The 18,075-nt window shown below is 39.3% G+C and overlaps 1 protein-coding gene across 5 annotated transcripts in view; it reads right to left on the bottom strand.

The window, feature by feature from the left end:
- elmo3 (engulfment and cell motility 3) overlaps positions 1-18,075 on the bottom strand; it is a 62,074-nt gene that overhangs the window by 43,831 nt on the left and 168 nt on the right. For 4 of the 5 annotated variants that reach the window (XM_055009024.1, XM_055009023.1, XM_055009022.1 and 1 more), the window contains exons 2-9: positions 11,160-11,267; positions 6,540-6,580; positions 6,376-6,448; positions 4,540-4,590; positions 4,201-4,370; positions 2,757-2,856; positions 2,516-2,667; positions 1,196-1,274 (exon numbers count right to left, since the gene is read on the bottom strand). In XM_055009024.1, the coding sequence (XP_054864999.1) occupies positions 1,196-1,274; positions 2,516-2,667; positions 2,757-2,856; positions 4,201-4,370; positions 4,540-4,590; positions 6,376-6,448; positions 6,540-6,580; positions 11,160-11,237 (744 nt within the window). In that variant the 5' untranslated portion in view covers positions 11,238-11,267. The remainder of the gene's footprint in view (positions 1-1,195; positions 1,275-2,515; positions 2,668-2,756; positions 2,857-4,200; positions 4,371-4,539; positions 4,591-6,375; positions 6,449-6,539; positions 6,581-11,159; positions 11,268-18,075) is intronic. The other variant, XM_055009025.1, reaches the window with a different exon arrangement.

Below are 18,075 nucleotides of genomic sequence, written 5' to 3' on the forward strand. Positions count from 1 at the left end.
GCCAGGAACAGATCGCAGGTGGGACTCTGAGCTGTGAAATCTTGCTGGTAAATGCATCTCTGAGCAGTCTGCTGAATGAGAGACGAGCAGAAAGAGAACGGAGGCAGAAAGCCTTGACTGTCTGGAAACGCTGAAATCACCTCACATGAATAACAGACAAACAAATCCTGCAGGATTCAGATGAACAATAAACACCTGCAGAGCAAATTAGCATCATTCACCAGAAGTTACGTTTACAACCCCCCCAAGCCCCAACCCTAATACGAACCCTACCCTAAACCCTTTCCCTACTAACCTTGCTCCCTAACCCCCTCAACCCTAAACCCTAACCCTACTATCCCTACTAACCCTAACCCATTCACCCGAACGTTACATGTACAACCCCCCTAACCCCGAACCCTAACTCTACTAACCCTGCTAAGGATTTAAGGACATAACGCACCACAGCATAGAATTAAAGGCTTAACTTGATTTTCTATCATTTTTAACTAAAACTGCCAGACAGAGATAAATTTAGTTAATGATAATAATAAACTTAATCTGATCAAACTGCTTTGGTTTAGTTTCCAGTTAAGATTTTACTTTCTATGATTATTATTATTATTATCAAATTGATTTTCTTACTATATGTATTTCATTGTTCATTTTATTCTTTTACTCTTTATTTATTTATGCATTTATTTTACTTTTTAAAATTATTTTTAGTGTCCTTTTTAGCCTTGTGTTTATGGTTTTACCCTCCATTTTTCTTTTATTCCACGTATTCTCTCTTGGATGTGGCACTTTATTTATCTGGCGTTGAGTATATAAATAATATAAATATATAAAATATATGTTGATTATCTTCTACCATGTCTGGACCGTCTGACTAGTCTTCTGTTGTTCAGTCTTCTTCATGAGTATCCTTTTCTTTTTTGCCCTGACTGTAAACTCTTTTTTAAAAGGTTTCTATATAAATAATAATAAGCTAAACTAGGCGCTGGATTCACAGACATAAACGGATCAATTCATTGTTAGTTTTAGTCTTTTCACAGAAAGTTTCAGGATAACTGAGATAAAGTCTGCAGTCTGGAAGCAACAGACATTCAGGAAGACCCTGAAACTATCAGAATACTGTTTATAATTAGTCATGAGAAGAGGAAATCTGTGAGAGTAAGAAGTAGATATAAATATCTGAATATAATAGAGGCAGCACCTGTTTATCTGAGTCTCCAGCTGTTTGTAGGAGGGCCATCAGTAGAGCCATGGCTTTGGTCTGGATCTGCTGATTGGTCCTGAATAATTTACAAACAAACACCATTAAAAAAATGTGCATAGAAATATACACAGCTTTCAGTTCTCAGCTCACTACATAACACTTATCTGTGATAAATGTCTGACAGTTCACATATTTAAATACTTCCTCTTATGGAGACGAAGCTGAAACCTCATCATAGCACTGAGCTGCTTCACTTTACTGCAGTCTGTCCTGTCTTACATTTGGCTCTACTTTCCATCATGAAGGGGCTCGATTTTCTCTGTTTGCTCAGAAAGAATAGAAACCTCATTGTGTAGTAAAGAAATACAGCAAATAATGTCTGATGCAGAGAGTGTTCCAGTAAAATGTAACACAGAGATATACAGGCTGCACATCTCCTTAGTGAAAGTCTTACTTCTTAAATTATGTCAAAAACTCGAATAAATAAAATATGCTGCAGACATTAAACCTCTGAACGGCTGGTTTAAAAAGGCTTGTTGTGTTTAAAAAAAATGTTGGAATTTATCAAAGCAAGAATCTAAAAACTAGAATAGTCAGATTTTCAGCTTTCCAACAGAATTCATCATTTGTGGCTTTTAGCTTCATCTGAAGCTTGAAAATGTCATAATTGATGATTTTTATCCATGTCTGATTTATAAAAAAACACCACTCCGATTCAACTAAAAATGCAAAAATAAATCTGCAACCAAGAAGCCGCTGTGGCTAACAGTCAGAAACAAAACTTCTGGAAATATTCGGCTGAACTGCAGGCTGTGTACGGACCACTGAACATACAGACGGAAGTACGGCAGCAAATTAAAAATATTAGTAGACAAATATTTTAGCCCTAGAAAATATGTCGTACACGTGGAATTCAGTTTTTTATTGTTGGAAAACACAATTAAATGAAATTCACCTTTCGTATTTCTTTATGGTTTATGCCATTATAACTTTGGTGAACTGAACTAAAGACATGTTTGACTTTCTACTTATTATAATAATAATAATAATAATAATAATAATAATAATAATAATAATAATAATAATAATAATAATAATAATAATAATAATAATAATAATTATTATTATTATTATTATTATTATTATTATTATTATTATTATTATTATTATTATTATTATTATTATTATTACTCCTAGTCGTGGTTGTTTCCGTAGAGCTGCAGGACTTTAGTAAAAAAGAACCCACAGTCAGTTAAAAAATCTGAAATGTTCATGTTTAAAGAAGCGTGCTCATTTGAACTGTAATAGGTTCCTTACACCTGGAGGTGAGCGATGAGCCTCTCCATGGTGATCTCATGCTTAACCTGCAGGAAGAGGCTCTGGCTGCTCAGCACCATGTTCTCCAGGATGTCCAGGGACACCTGCTGGATCGACGCATCGGTCGGCTTGGCATTGACAAAGCTGGCGATCTGAGGACAGAGAAACTAGGAGATTAATAGTAGGGCAGAGAGAATGCAGCAGGAACCTGAGAAAACACAAGCAGCAGCAGATCCAGAACCTTCTTGATGAAGACAGTAGAGAGGTTCTCCCATGAAACTATCCCATGATACATGAGCTCCATAAAAGCCTTCAGGGTGTGGGTCATGATCACATTACTCCTGGATGATGACAAGAGATCCACAAATATTCACACAGAGATACACACAGATTCACTAACAAATATCATTCAGTTGGATAGAACATTATTTTATGTGTTTAAAGTGAAAATATTAACAGGAATGGTTTCCATTAAGTCACAACTACTAGTGCTGCTATGATCATGGAAATTAATCACCAAGTGGTCTGAAGTAAAAACAAGAAACTCAAACAGTGGAAACTTTTCTTTCAGCTGAATATGCACCATTTCCCTAACCCTAATCCTTTCCCTAACCCTAAATATGGCTCATTTCCCTAATCCTAACCCCCAATCCTAATCCTTTCCCTAATCCTTTCCCTATGTAAAGTCATGAACCTGTAAAGACATCATGGCAGTCTTTACTTTCCAATGACTCCTACAACTCATTTCATTTGTGACAAACAATCTTACATTTTGGTCATTCCATAAATTTGTCAGAGATTTATCATGAAGGGGCCAAAATAAAGACGTCGACATGAAAGAAGAAAGCTCTTCCTCTGGAACCTGAAGGTTTGACTGAAGTCTGTTTCTGATCACAGACATAGAAAAGCTTCTGGAGGAAAGTTCTGAGTTCAGATAAAACTAAAACTGAGCCGTTTGGCCACAATGACCAGCAGCATGTTTGGAGAAGTGAAGGGAGTCCATGAACCCCAGGAACACCAAACCTACTGCTAAGCATGGCGGTGGCAGTATTACGCTCTGGGGCTGTTTTGGTGCCAGTGAACTGGTGTTTTACACAAAGTAAATGGAATAATGAGGAAGTCTGATTGCCTCCACATTCTTCAGGAAAACCTAAAATCCTCAGCCAGATGATTGGGTTCAAAAACACATAAAAATAGTAAAGAAAAAATCAGGCTAGAATTAAAGTTTTAGACTGGTCTCCCCAAAGTCCTGACTTAAATCCCATCAAGAACCTGTGGACTTTCTGAAGAAACAAGTCTAACTACTACTTCTATCAAGAAGAGGATTCAAATAAGCAACCAGAAGCTTTCAGATCTCCACCAAAACTCCTAAATGAGGAGAAAATGGCAAAAGGACATCATTAATTACCAAATATTAGACTTGGAATTAAAATGCATGATTGTTTTTTGTGACAAAGACGTATGGGTTGCACTCATTCAGAGTTATAGGAATGACTGGAAACTCAAAGCTAATATGACTAATAGTAACATTATTATTAATGTGATATACACAGCTTGTACAAGTGTATTTAAACTTCTGGTCACCACTGAGGTCCACTCCTTTGTTTTATTTTCAGCTTCAGATTGGTACTGGATGCTGGAACTCCTCATTAACATCTATCTGTGCCATCACATAGAGTACTAACTCAGTGGAGTCCTCCACTATTTTGACCAATAGAAGGTGTCCGTTTCGGCTGATAAACTCCTGAGCGAAGGTCATGTCTGTAGAAACGCCGGCCAGTTCCTTCAGCGAGTCGCAGCGAACGCCGGCATCAGAGCTCTGGATTCCTTTAAACAAATCCTCAGCACAGCGACCCTGAGTCCATCAGAGACACACAGAGACAAATGTTCACACTGGAAATAACTTCTTCTTTATTAAGGGTTTGTTACCACTGCTCTTCTTTAACAGAACAGACGTATTTCTACTTTACTGAGAGGCTACAGGAAGAACGAGAGCAGAAGGAGGTGAGAGGTTTCAGACTCACCGGAGCTTTGGTCAGACGCAGGATGCAGCCGTTCTTAATGTCCAGGCGATTCTACCACAAACACGAAGGAAAACACATTAAACCCTCTGAAACCAGACATTTCATACCAGGTAAAACACAAAAGGATGCAGGTAAGCTAACCACACAGACACACTACAGATGAGATATATTATTAATAATTATTATATCTACATAAACAGACATAAACCTCTAAAAATACTCTGTTTTCCTCCAGAAGCAAAGCATTTATTCTGAGATCATTTATGGGGATTATTTAACAGGCATTTCAATACAGGGAACATATAATGACTATAAGGTTTAAAGCTTCTTTAATTAGTTAAGCTTTAAAATAATTTTAAAAAAGCAGTTGAACAAACTAAGAAGTGTTGCATATATATCTGGACTAGTTTATATAAGCAAATATACACCAATAATAATAATAATACATTTTATTTGAATTGCACTTTTCAAAATACACTACAGGCCGAAAGTTTTGAAGAAGATCAAATCTGTACAAAAAGGAGTTTCATTGGTACAGCAGAATAAACATGATTCCTTTGTAAAGTCCCTCATCAGAACAGGTTTTTACTGTAATTATCAGGTATCTGTACTCTGGTTTCTTTACTCGGCTGATTCTTTCGGGACATTCCTGTGGTGCTTCTGGAGATCTGGACACAGCTGAGATCTGTTGGCATTTTTGTCTCCAAACTCTCAAAAGAGCTGAAGTGAATAATGCAAACTGTGATTAGTTTTTTTTACTTTTGCACTGAAGTTGTGACTCTTTTAAATCTTCTCAACCCTAAAACTAAACCCTTTTTTCTTCTGTTAACATTTATTCAGCAGTTTTCTGCTAATTTCAATGTAGACCTGAAGGGAAATTGAGGAAATTGGTGCAAATCAATGAAAGCAAAGTCTGATCCTGCAGTAAATACATCCCATAATCCATAGAATTCCTACTGGTTTCTAAGAAAGACATTGTGAACACAAACTTGAATTTGCTTCCATACTTTTCTCCTGTGGAGTATACATCTATTATATATGTGATCAATGGAAAAGTCATAGAAGTTCTACTAATGTGATCAGTTCTGAAGCCACAAATACATTTAGAATAAAGTTCTACAAAACAAAACATCTAATTTAAACTTTATGAATATACAATATCATGTATTAAACACAAACTGTCACAGACTTTTACAGAAATCTGAGTTTATTGTGATATTCTGATCTCTTTATGAGGATATAATCAGGGATATCTGGAAAATCTGCTGTTAGAGAAATAATCTGTTAGACTGCATGTAATGAAGTTAAAAGTTCCACAGACTCATCAAGAAGCTGCTCTTAAACTGAAACATCTGTTTAACTACAAACTCAGAGCTGAAACTAGAAGCCTCACACTGTTGGAGCAGCAGCGTTCCTACGGCATTCCTACAGCATTCCTACAGTGTTCCTACGGCGTTCCTACAGCATTCCTACAGTGTTCCTCCCTCAGGTTTAGAACAGTAAATACTGCAGACGTAATGACTTCTACAGTCCCGTCTGTTCAAACAGGGCCTCCAGCAGCAACATTCCCAACAGATCGCTGTCAGAAAGGAGCTGAGTGAACTTCCAACAGCTTCTTTCTGTCCTTTAGTCTCCTGTTTAACAGCACCAATGACCTGAGCTCCATCCTCAAGTCTTTTCCAGCTCAAACGCTGGAGAAGTTGCTGACAAAGTCGTGACTCACCGATTGATTGCTCAAACAGAAATTTACACCCATCTCTTCCCAACGGGACTGACTCAGGCCCTGTTGCTCAATGCTTTCCAGATGTACTCAGACATTAACAGATAAATACTGACCGATTCAGTAATGTACATCTGCACTCCATCTGTATACTGCAGAGCGTAGTTCTCAGGACCCGGCAGATTCCACCTAAACAGATAAAAGCATCCGGTTACAGCCGAGTCATACTGATGTCAAACATTAACCACGGTGTGAGGAAGCTCAAACTGAATCAACTCACCCATCACACACCTCCTTTATCACAGCAGACAGAGGCTTTTTCTGCAGACAGAAAGACAGCATGGAGTCAGAAAACCCTCACACTTCATAAAAACACACACCTGCTGCATGAATGTGGGTCGTTTACTACCAGATAGTTTCTCTTCTCTCCAGTAATGACATGCTGCTATGGGATCTCTCCACCACAGCTATGCTGCTGGCTGCAAAGCTTGTTTACCGAGGAGAGGAAATCCTAGAGCTCCCCAACGTTTCTGAACAATGTCAGCAAATAAAAGCCAGACTACTTCCATGTCTGCCTCTCAGCTATCCTGCCATTAGTGGTCAGCAGCGCGGTTCACCAGTCAAAATGTGTTCAGGTTCAGCGGTAGACCCAGTGGATGGTCTGTTATTAGTGGCAGCAGAGAGGGCAGCCAATCAGAGGGCTCCAAATGTTTGGGCCAATGAGAAGTTTTTCATTGGGTTGTGATCTATAATAGAACTACTCTGACTGGAGAATGGGCTCAACATTGTGGTGATTCTGGAAAGATAATTAGAAGACAAAGCCTTAAAAATACGAATTAGTTGGTTAAGATGCTAGAATAAAAACTTGTGAAATTGGGTGTTTAGAAATTACCACTGTGGTCGGCGTTGGTTTAAATCTTTCTCACGCTGTTCAAACCTTCCAGTGACCAGCAGTAAGTGATAAATACTCCTTCCTCCTGCTACAGTTCAGACAGCTCATGGAGTTTGGTGCAAAAGGAAGTACGACTTCCACAAAGTTTCTGGGAAACACATGGAAAACGTCCCCACAATCACATTTGGTAAAAACTGAAGAAACACAACCAGTGAGTGAGTTTGGAATATTCAGTATTAAATAAATCAAGCTGGACATTATAGAAAAAAATCATCACTATAAAATTAAAATAAATCATTATTTTAAAATGGTATTTCACTGATTATTTCTATAACAATAGAGTTTTATTGGGGATCATTAATATTTCACTGTAGACATTTCATGTCTCATAATTTATAACAGTAGGAATAGCTATTTAGTATAATTAACAGCATACTGTTGCCCCATGAAACTATAATACGTGGTTCTTTGATGAAAGTCAGATTTAACCTTGTGAACAGAACATTTTCAGGGAAAAGGTTAAAAGTACATTTCAACAGGAAATATCTACCGCTGTCCTGTTAGTCACCATGAGCAGCCCAGAGCTACAGAACAGAAAAAATAGAGTTTAAATCATTTTTCTTTTTAAATTCTGTGTCGGTTTTGATTGAATTCAACAGAAAAGGCGTTACAATTTGTTAACTAATGCAGCGCTGACTGGTTTCTTCTCCATGTGCAGTCTCATAAAGTTAAATAAGAGATTCGGGGAAGTGATTAGCTGAAAGGAGGCGAATCCATCACTCAGTAAAGGAACATTATGCAATAAACGTGCAACTGAAAAATATGCCATTACAAAATAAAGCAATAAAAAAGAATTCTAACATGAAAAAAGTTCACTATTGGACTGTTTGAGCCATTTGGCCACAATGACCAGCAGCATGTTTGGACCAGTGAAGACGAGTTCTTTAATCCCAGGAACACCAAACCTACCACCAGGCATGGTGGTGGCAGTATTATGCTCTGGGGCTGTTTGGGTGCCAGTGGACTGGTGTTTTACACAAAGTAAATGGAATAATGAAGAAAGAGGATTAACGCCACATCTTCAGGAAAACAATCGGCCAGGTGATTGGGTTTTCCGACAAGACGCTAAAAACACATTAAATAGTAAAGAAAAAATCAGGCTAGAATGAAGGTTTGGGACTGGTCTCGACTTAAATCCCATCAAGAACCTGTGGGCTGTGCTGAAGAAACAAGTCCAACTACTACTTCTATCAAGAGGCGAGCTCAAATAAGCAACCAGAAGCTTTCAGATCGTTCGGGTTGCTACCAAAACACCTAAATGAGGAGAAAATAGTCAAAGGACATGGAACCAAATATTAGAATTAAAAAGAACCAAAATACATGATTGTTTTTTTAACAAATACATAATCATTAGGAGTTACAGAAATCACTGGAAACTCATGTAAGACTTCTAATAATCCAACAAACACTGTTTAATTACATATTTATATATACTTAAGTCCTCATTTATTTTGTATTTAACACTGGGAATGGAGGGGTCCATAGGTGGATAAGTGTCTGTCAAAATGCAATGATGGGATGAACATAAAATATTTAAAAGCTGAAAAGTCTAACTAGCAGCTACATCCCATCAGTGGCACTAAACTGGTCATTGTTCAACTATTTTTATATCTGTATCAAACCACACTGGAAATGGGGAAGTGATGAAGAAACAAACCACATAATCAGTCAAAAGCCTTACAGCACCGATATGATCCTCATCCTTCAGTTTCTAGGGGAACTATTGTCACAGCATTTGAAAACTAACATTAGTGTTGATTTTCTTCTTGGTTATGCAATCACAGAAACTCAGACTGAAGCAAAGAACCTGCTGGCTCAACGAATAATAGGATGAATTTAGTTACTTCTTGGGTTTTTCCACTAAATTATCTAACATGTATTGATTGCAGAGACTTCTAAATGTTTCATAGTGAAGCCAGTTCTGCATGGAGACACAACTGTGCATGAGTTTGTGCCCCAAAATGGTGTATTATCAAAGAAATATACATTCAACCTGCAGCCAGTGATACTATGTGGAAAGAAGAACTGTAACCCGCCTCTATGAAGCCACATCTAGGCTGTATTTATAATAAAATAATAAATAGTAACTCAGATAAGTAGTTCTATGGTCAGAGAAAACTGTAGTTGTGGTTGTTGGCAGTCTGAGCAGCAGCCCACATGTTCAGCAAACAGATATTTTAAGAAACAACAGAAATACATCCATGGGATCATAAAACACCTCCTGTGTGATTCTTCCAGACGTGCACCACAAGGTATGTAGGAACACACTACTGACCTTCAACAGACACGTTAAACTTGTTGTGTACAGTTACAACTTTTATGAGTGCATGTTTTTGTCTTCCCAGCTCCAGTTCTGAACCACAAAACCTCTTGATTTCTCATCCATGCCCTGGTGTCAGTTAAACCCACAGCAGCTCTGGAAGGTTGAGGTTGAGGTTATCCTTACCAAGTCTAGGAAATGGAGCAGCAGGCTGGAGCATAGAGGACGTCTCATCAGAGACTCCATAGATGACTGCTTTGATTGTATTATGTTTGTAGAGCGTATATTACGTTTTTTGGTGTCTTATTGTGGATGTAAAAGGTTAAATTTGAAGTTATTCTCTCCCACAAAACCTCTACTCCTGAACTTCCTCAAACATCTAGTGGGTAGTCCAGGCCTTTTCTTCCAGTGTGTATCTGCGTCACCGTGGACATATTTACACGCCTTCCTGGAAGCAAGTTTGGCTCCATAAAATAAAGCTCTCCACCATGATTGTCTCGCAAAAGTCATTTCTGCCAACTGGAAGATCTCTTAGCTCCGAGCAAAACTTTCTACTGCTGGTAAGAGTAAACACAAAAGTCCTCATGCACTCCCAGCATCCGAACAAAGGGCCCAGTCAGTTACTCTTATTTTTTATGGTAATGTCCCCACAATAATTGGAAAATTGTAGTCTTAGCACACTGTGCAGCTAATGTGGCTATAGTTAGTGTTAGCTTTGACTGTTTGTCCACATACCAGAGAAATGTCAATCCTTAAAGCTTTGAGTATTGTGTAATGTCATGACTTCTGCAAGAGTCTCTCTGGTTCTGGTTTCAGCATGTATAGTTGAACTTTCCAGCAGCCAACACCTCTTGAAGGTACATGTCCACAGGATTCATTACTTCACTGCTTCCTATTCATTGTCTATGTGCATTTTGAGAGACTGTTGCATGCTCCTCATTTGCAGAAAGTTGAAGTTTTGGCTATTTTACACATCGAGGGATGTATGACACCTCTGGAAAACTTTTGAACTAACCATTCCTGATCTATAATGAAGATAGATTCAGCAACTGCATGGGTTATTTTTCTCCTCAGAAGTTTTCACAAACACCTTTCACTGGTTTCAAAATAAAAGAGAAAGTTTCCAAAGGAGTCTCTGTTGGTCCAGTCTGAAATTCAGAAGTAGCATCATCCAGGTAAGTGCAGCTGATGTTTGTGTGACCTCAGGGAGGCCAATCGTTTGTTCATTCCTGCTGTCTATCATCTATCTTCTACTGCAGAGTAGTATAACTACTCAGTGTCTAATGTTGGGAAGCAGCGCAATTCCTCAAATGTAAAAACGCCCCTATAGAAGTCTACACCACAGAATCCAAGGGTATCATACTAATGCTGACTAGATGACCAATCAGAACAGATCGGGGGTTTCAAGTGGGAGGGGCTTAATTTAACAGGAGCTAAAACAGCGCCTTTCAGTGAGAAAAGGTGCAACAGCAATGTACAGAATAAAGAAAATAATGTTTGTACTTGAAAGCATGAAAACCTATTCCAGTGGACCCAAAAAAAGTATAACTATGAACCTGTAAATAAGTGTAACATGGGCTTCATAATTACTGCCAACCACAGTAAAATATGACCCAAATCATCTGCATTTCATGGGATATTTATAGAGTAGTTGGAATTGTGTGTGTGCACACACAATCAAGCATTACCTGATCCAGCTGGATGAGCTGGGGGTAGGCCCCAGGCATCTGGATGGCGATCTTCACGATGTCCTTCTGCTGAGGCATGTTGGCACCTCTGGACTCCACCTGTAGCTGCTGAGGAAAAGAAATTAAAGAAATGAAACTCAAACAGCATAGAGGGATATGAAAGAAAAACTCCCAGCAGAATCTGTGTCATGTTTCAGAGACTTTAAGTGGATGTGGTTTGAGTTTGCATCTGACGGCACTCCAAGTCGTTGGGTAGGAACTCTAACCCTAACCCTAACCCGAACCCTAACCCTAACCCTAACCCAAACATTAACCACTAACACTAACCCTAACATTAACACTAACACTAACTCTAACACTAAGATTAACCCTAACACTAAATCTAACCGTAACACTAACCCTTAAACAGTAGGTGTGTTTAGATTTCAGCCTGATAACAGAAGTGTGGGCTGTACTGCTGTTACAAACTAATTATGAATTCAAGATAAACCGAAAGCTAAGCGACTCTCTGTAAGATGAACTCATGACTCATGGCCGTCAGTCCTCATTTTCACTATGAATCTGCTGAGCACTTGGTTCGTCTTCTACATTTACTAATAAGAATAAAGACTGTCTGTACAGCCACTGAGGATTGTTCACCCAAGTCGCTCATCCACACTTCCTCCCCAGCCTCCAGACAGTGTTCCCAGAGGATACAGAAGAAGCTGTTGTTGTGCTTCGAGCCCTTCCCCCTTCCTCATCCGTCTGTCTCTCAGCACATGGAGACAATACGATGAATCTGAACTCTTTCTGTACATGCACAAGCTTGCCATGAGAGGAAAGAAGTCGAGCTTGGTGCCTGTTTGTCTTCAGCCTCACTAGTAACCTTTCTGCTTGATCTCTAGGAGACCATCAGTTCCAGTCTAGCAAAGTAAAGCTCCTTCATTTTACGGCATGTTTACTATCACAACAGCAACCACATTCTACGACTGTCTTCTCAACTCAGTCGCCCTGAAGCAGCATCTTTCCTGGTAAAGAATGCCTTCAAAGCAAGAATGAAAATGCAGATAATGCCTGTCAACAGTAGGGAAGACTGATAATTACCATCAGCAATGAGATAAAAACTACCATGTTTGTTTCTGGATCATTTACACAAAGCAGATGTAAAAGAAAAGTCTAAGGTGCTGAAATCATTCTGAGATATTGGTGCCGGTGCTGAAGGTCAACTTCCCCTCGCAAAACGCCTTAATCTTCCAGAGATTTGTAGGAATGCAGGTTTATTTGAGCACAGCTTATGGGTCAGCTCATTGGAAGGAAAGGTCAGGGTGAAGGCATGTCATTGGTTTGAAACAACACAGACTGCCTGTGGGTTTTTAGCTGTCTGAGCTGTGGAACGATGAAACTGAACAATACTGCTTTGGTTGTACCTCAAAGAATGATAGGAGATTGTGTTTTGTTTTGTCAAACCAATTCCTTACAGGTATGTATTAATAGTGAAATAAGTGTTTTTCAGCTACGCTAGCAGCTACACAGACGTAACATCAGTTTACCACTTTGGAGTAAAATGCAGACATTCATGGTTCACGGCAAATTAATCCCACTGACTTGAGCTAAGTTTATGTTTGTTAAACTATTTCAACAAATACTGAATGGATAAAACTTGGTAGAAACATTCTTCTGTACTATGAAGTAAGTTCATTAAACCCAGGATATGTTTTCATTGTCTGGTTTCACTAAACCTAACAGCTGAACAGTCACATGAAGCCACGTTTTCCAGCTCTAGTTATGGGTCGTTCACAGGTTAAAAAAAAAACAAAACAACAAAAACCAGACCCCATAGGACTCCCTGAGAGGTCCTCTGGTCCAGTCCTAATGGTTCAGAGTATTTTTGTCCACATAAGGGGGACCAACACAATAATAGGCGATGGTTTTAATGTTGTGGCTGATCGGTAGTACAAGGAGACCAATAACCTTGCAGGCTCACAGTGAGGGCTGATCTAAAATACACACGTGGACAGAATTGTTAATGAAAGAAAAACCCACAATGGCCACAGAAATAATTTGAATCTGACAAAAGTAATAATAAAAATTCTATGAAAATTAACCAATGAAAATCAGACATTGCTTTTGAACCGTGGTTTAGCAGAATTATTTAAAAAATAAACTCATGGAACAGGCCTGGACAAAAATGATGGTACCCCTAGAAAAGACTGAAAATAATGTGACCATAGGGACATGTTCAATCAAGGTGTGTCCTCTAATTAGCATCACAGGTGTCTACAAACTTGTAATCAGTCAGTCGGCCTATTTATAGGGTTACAGTAGTCACTGTGCTGTTTGGTGACATGGTGTGTACCACACTAAACATGGACCAGAGGAAGCCAAGGAGAGAGTTGTCTCAGGAGATTAGAAAGAAAATTATAGACCAGCATGTTAAAGGTAAAGGCTAGAAGACCATCTCCAAGCAGCTTGATGTTCCTGTGACTACAGTTGCATATATTATTCAGAAATTTGTGATCCATGGGACTGTAGCGAAATTGATGACAAATGGAAGAGACGGATAATAGGAATGGTAACAAAAGAGCCCAGAACAACCTCTAAAGACATTAAAGGTGAACTCCAAGGTCAAGGTACATCAGTGTCAGATCATACCATCTGTCATTGTTTGAGCCAAAGTGGACTTCATGGGAGATGACCAAGGAGGACACCATTGTTGAAAACAAATCATAAAAAAGCAAGACTGGAATTTACCAAACTGCATGTTGACAAACCACAAAGCTTCTGGGAGAATGTCCTATGGACAGACGAGACAAAACTGGAACTTTTTTGGCATATCAGCTCTATGTTCACAGATGCAAAAATGAAGCATATCAAGAAAAGAACACTGTCCCTACTGTGGAACATGGAGGAGGTTCTGTTATGTTCTGGGGCTGCTTTGCTGCATCTGGTACAGGGTGTCTGGAATCTGTGCAGGTACAATGAAATCTCATGACTATCAAGGTATTCTAGAGAGAAATGTGCTGCCCAGTGTCAGAAAGCTTGGTCTCAGTCACAGGTCATGAGTCTTGCAACAGGATAATGACCCAAAACACACAGCTAGAAACAGCCAAGAATGGCTAAGAGGAAAACATTGGACTATTCTGAAGTGCCTTCTATGAGCCCTGATCTAAATCCTATTGAACATCTGTGGAAGGAGCTGAAACATGGTGTCTGGAGAAGGAACCTTCAAACCTGAGACAACTGGAGCAGTCTGCTGATGAGGAGTGGACCAGAATACCTGCTGAGAGGTGCAGAAGTCTCACTGACAGTTACACAAAAGGTTTGATTGCAGTGATTGCCTCAAAAGGTTGTGCAACAAAATATTAAGGGCACCATCATTTTTGTCCAGGCCTGTTTCATGAGTTCATTTTTTGAAATAATTCTGTTAAACCACGGTTCAAAAGCAATGTCTGATTTTCATTGGTTAATTTCCATAGAACTTTTATTTATTATTACTTTTGTCAGATTCAAGTTATTTCTGTTACCATTGTGGGTTTTTCTTTCATTAACCGAGGGGTACCAACAATTTTGTCCATGTGTGTAAGTTAAACTACCATCCTTGTCTTTGGATTGTGGGAGGAAACCTTGAGGAAACTCACTGAGACACAGAACCTTCCTGCTCTGAGGTGGCAGCATTAACCAGCCTAAATATAAAACTCTGAGGAACCACAATGAGCACATTCACACATGAGGAAGTTTTTGATTTAATTTCACTCAGCTTCTATCAATAGCAGAAAATTGTCTTCAAGATCAGAAAACTACGTTAAGATGGCACCATGACAGAAATCCTAGATAACATCTTATCACAATATCAAGTTTATACACACCTTCTGAACTCTGAAGGGAGGTCTCGGTGAGCGTTTCCACAGCTGACAGACTTTCTAAAGGTGCTCTCATCCAGAGGAGGGAATGAGATTACACAATAGAAATTTACCCACTAATGTTTGGTGACTAGAACAGCAGACTACAGCAGACTTTAGTTCAGTTAACAACAGTAGATTAGCTGAAGGGTGGGTTAAACATTCATTTAAGTGGAGTAGACTGCCAGTGTTCTGGGTTTCCTCGTGACGAAGCAGCATTAGTCTGAGTTCATCAGGACCTGTCTGTACATGCTCTGGGCTTTGGGAAACATGGCATTCTGCAAGACGAAGGATAAACTTAAGCTGCTCGTTTCCTCAACTGCTAAAGAGCTAAACCCCAGAAAATGCTGAAATCTCAATGACTCAATCAGTTTCATATAATAATACATTAATGAACTGACTGTAATACAACCTGTTGCTAGAAATGCAAATAAGTCTACAACATCCTAACTGCAAGGACTTTACCATCTCCATGAGACAGACGCTGGGTGGAAAATTAAAGCTTGTACTTTTGCACTTTCAACCACTCAGAGTAACCCTGAGTTCTCCTCACTGATGCTCAGTAAAAAAAAAAAAAAAAAAGTGAGTCGCTTTCTTTTCTGAATTCAGCAAAAGAGAAAGAGGTTTTCATCTGAGGCTCCAGAAAGGTTCACCACCAGAATGTGAGAATCAGTCTAAACCTGTCTGTACCTGTCTCTGAATATCACTCCTTCTGTCTCTGAATATCACTTCTTCTGTCTCTGAATATCACTCCTTCTGTCTCTGAATATCACTTCTTCTGTCTCTGAATATCACTCCTTCTGTCTGAATATCACTCCTTCTGTTTCTGAATATCACTCCTTCTGTCTCTGAATATCACTTCTTCTGTCTGAATATCAGTCCTTCTGTCTCTGAATATCACTCTTCTGTCTCTGAATATCACTCCTTCTGTCTCTGAATATCACTCCTTCTGTCTCTGAATATCACTCCTTCTGTCTCTGAATATCACTTCTTCTGTCCCTGAATATCACTCCTTCTGTCTGAATATCACTCCTGTCTCTGAATATCACTCTTCTGTCTCTGAATATCACTCCTTCTGTCTCTGAATATCACTTCTTCTGTCCCTGAGTATCACTCCTTCTGTCTGAATATCACTCCTGTCTCTGAATATCACTCTTGTCTCTGAATATCACTCCTTCTGTCTCTGAATATAACTTCTTCTGTCCCTGAATATCACTCCTTCTGTCTGAATATCACTCCTGTCTCTGAATATCACTTCTTCTGTCTGAATATCGCTCCTGTCTCTGAATATCACTTCTTCTGTCTGAATATCACTTCTTCTGTCTCTGATTATCACTCCTTCTGTCTGAATATCACTCTTCTGTCTCTGAATATCACTCCTTCTGTCTCTGAATATCACTTCTTCTGTCCCTGAATATCACTCCTTCTGTCTGAATATCACTCCTGTCTCTGAATATCACTTCTTCTGTCTGAATATCACGCCTTCTGTCTCCAAATATCACTCATGTCTCTGAATATCAGTCCTTCTGTCTCTGAATATCACTCCTGTCCTTGAATATCACTTCTTTTGTCTGAATATCGCTCCTGTCTCTGAATATCACCCCTGTCTCTGATTATAACTCCTGTCTCTGAATTACACTCCTTCTTACTCTGAATATCACTCCTTCTGTCTGCTGGTAAACAAAAGTTTTAACACATTCCTGTCGACGCAGTGCTTCCAGTTCCCACCATAAGGTTGATATCTCACTAAAGAACATCCAAGTTTGTAATAACGTGATGATTATTTGATTAATGAGCATAAAGAAGTTGTCAAATAATGGATTAGCTGATTGATCTAAATCATTTTAAGTTAATTGGATTCATAAATGCAGGTATGAGAGTAAACTCAGTGTTATCGTGTTCTTAAAGACTTAAAGAGACTTTATTGTCATTGTTCAGAAGTACAACAAAATTTGTGGACTGTCTGAAAGAGAAATCATGCCACTTTTAAAGTCTTTCTAAAGAAATTATTAACTACTTTCATTTGTTTTAAAGCTCAAACAAATCTGTTAATCAAGTTGCCAGTAAATGAATGATTATCTAGTCCTGGTAGGTTTGATCATAGACGGCTGTTCTGTTTCTCTACACGTTAGCTTTGCACACCGCTAAACAAGCGTTAATATGGGAAGTTCTGACACTAAAACCCACAGTGGGACAAATAAAGTAGATCTGATCTAAATATTTATCTGTAAACAGTTTCCCTTTAATGGGTAAAACAGAAATCTGTTTAAAAGAGAGCAGCGGATCATTTAAAAACCTGATGGTCCTCCTGATGGTCCTCCTGATAGTCCAAGTGTGGCAGCAGCTCTCACCTTCTGCCTTTCTGAGAACAGTTTGAGTTCAAACCACGAGCAGGCCGGTCCTTCAGTAGGTCTCAGACCCTAAACCTTAAACCCCGGATGCCAGACTCTAAACCCTAGACCCTAACCCAGACCCTAAACCCTAGACCCTAAACCCTAACCCAGACCCTAAACCCTAGACTCTAAACCCTAGCGCCTAAACCCTAGACCCTAAACCCTAGACGCTAGGGTTTAGGGTCTAGGGTCTAGGGCCTAGACCCTAAACCCTAGACTCTAAACCCGAGACTCTAAACCCTAGACCCTAAACCCTAGACTCTAAACCCTAGACTCTAAACCCTAGATCCTAAGCCAGACCCCTTGGATTGACAGACACCCCCTCACCACTCTGGAAGTGTTCGTGTGTGTGTGCGTGCGTGCTGCCGTGTGTGTGTGTGTGTGTGTGTGTGTGTGTGTGTGTGTGTGTGTGTGTGTGTGTGTGGACGGGGAAGCTCTCAGCTGCCTGAAATTTCTGACCTGACAGGGTAACACACTGCTGCTTCACTAAACTCTGTCCTGCTCCATAAACTAGTTTTTTAAGCTCATTTTTTAACATTTAGGGAAAATAAAGGCTAAAACTCCTCCTGAACTGGTTCAAACTAACGGTGAGCTTTGAGAAAACAGGACAGAGTTTAGAGAAGAGATTCAGCTGCAGCTTCTTTT

Source organism: Amphiprion ocellaris, chromosome 3 (genome assembly GCF_022539595.1).
Source record: "Amphiprion ocellaris isolate individual 3 ecotype Okinawa chromosome 3, ASM2253959v1, whole genome shotgun sequence".
Taxonomy (NCBI): domain Eukaryota; kingdom Metazoa; phylum Chordata; class Actinopteri; family Pomacentridae; genus Amphiprion; species Amphiprion ocellaris.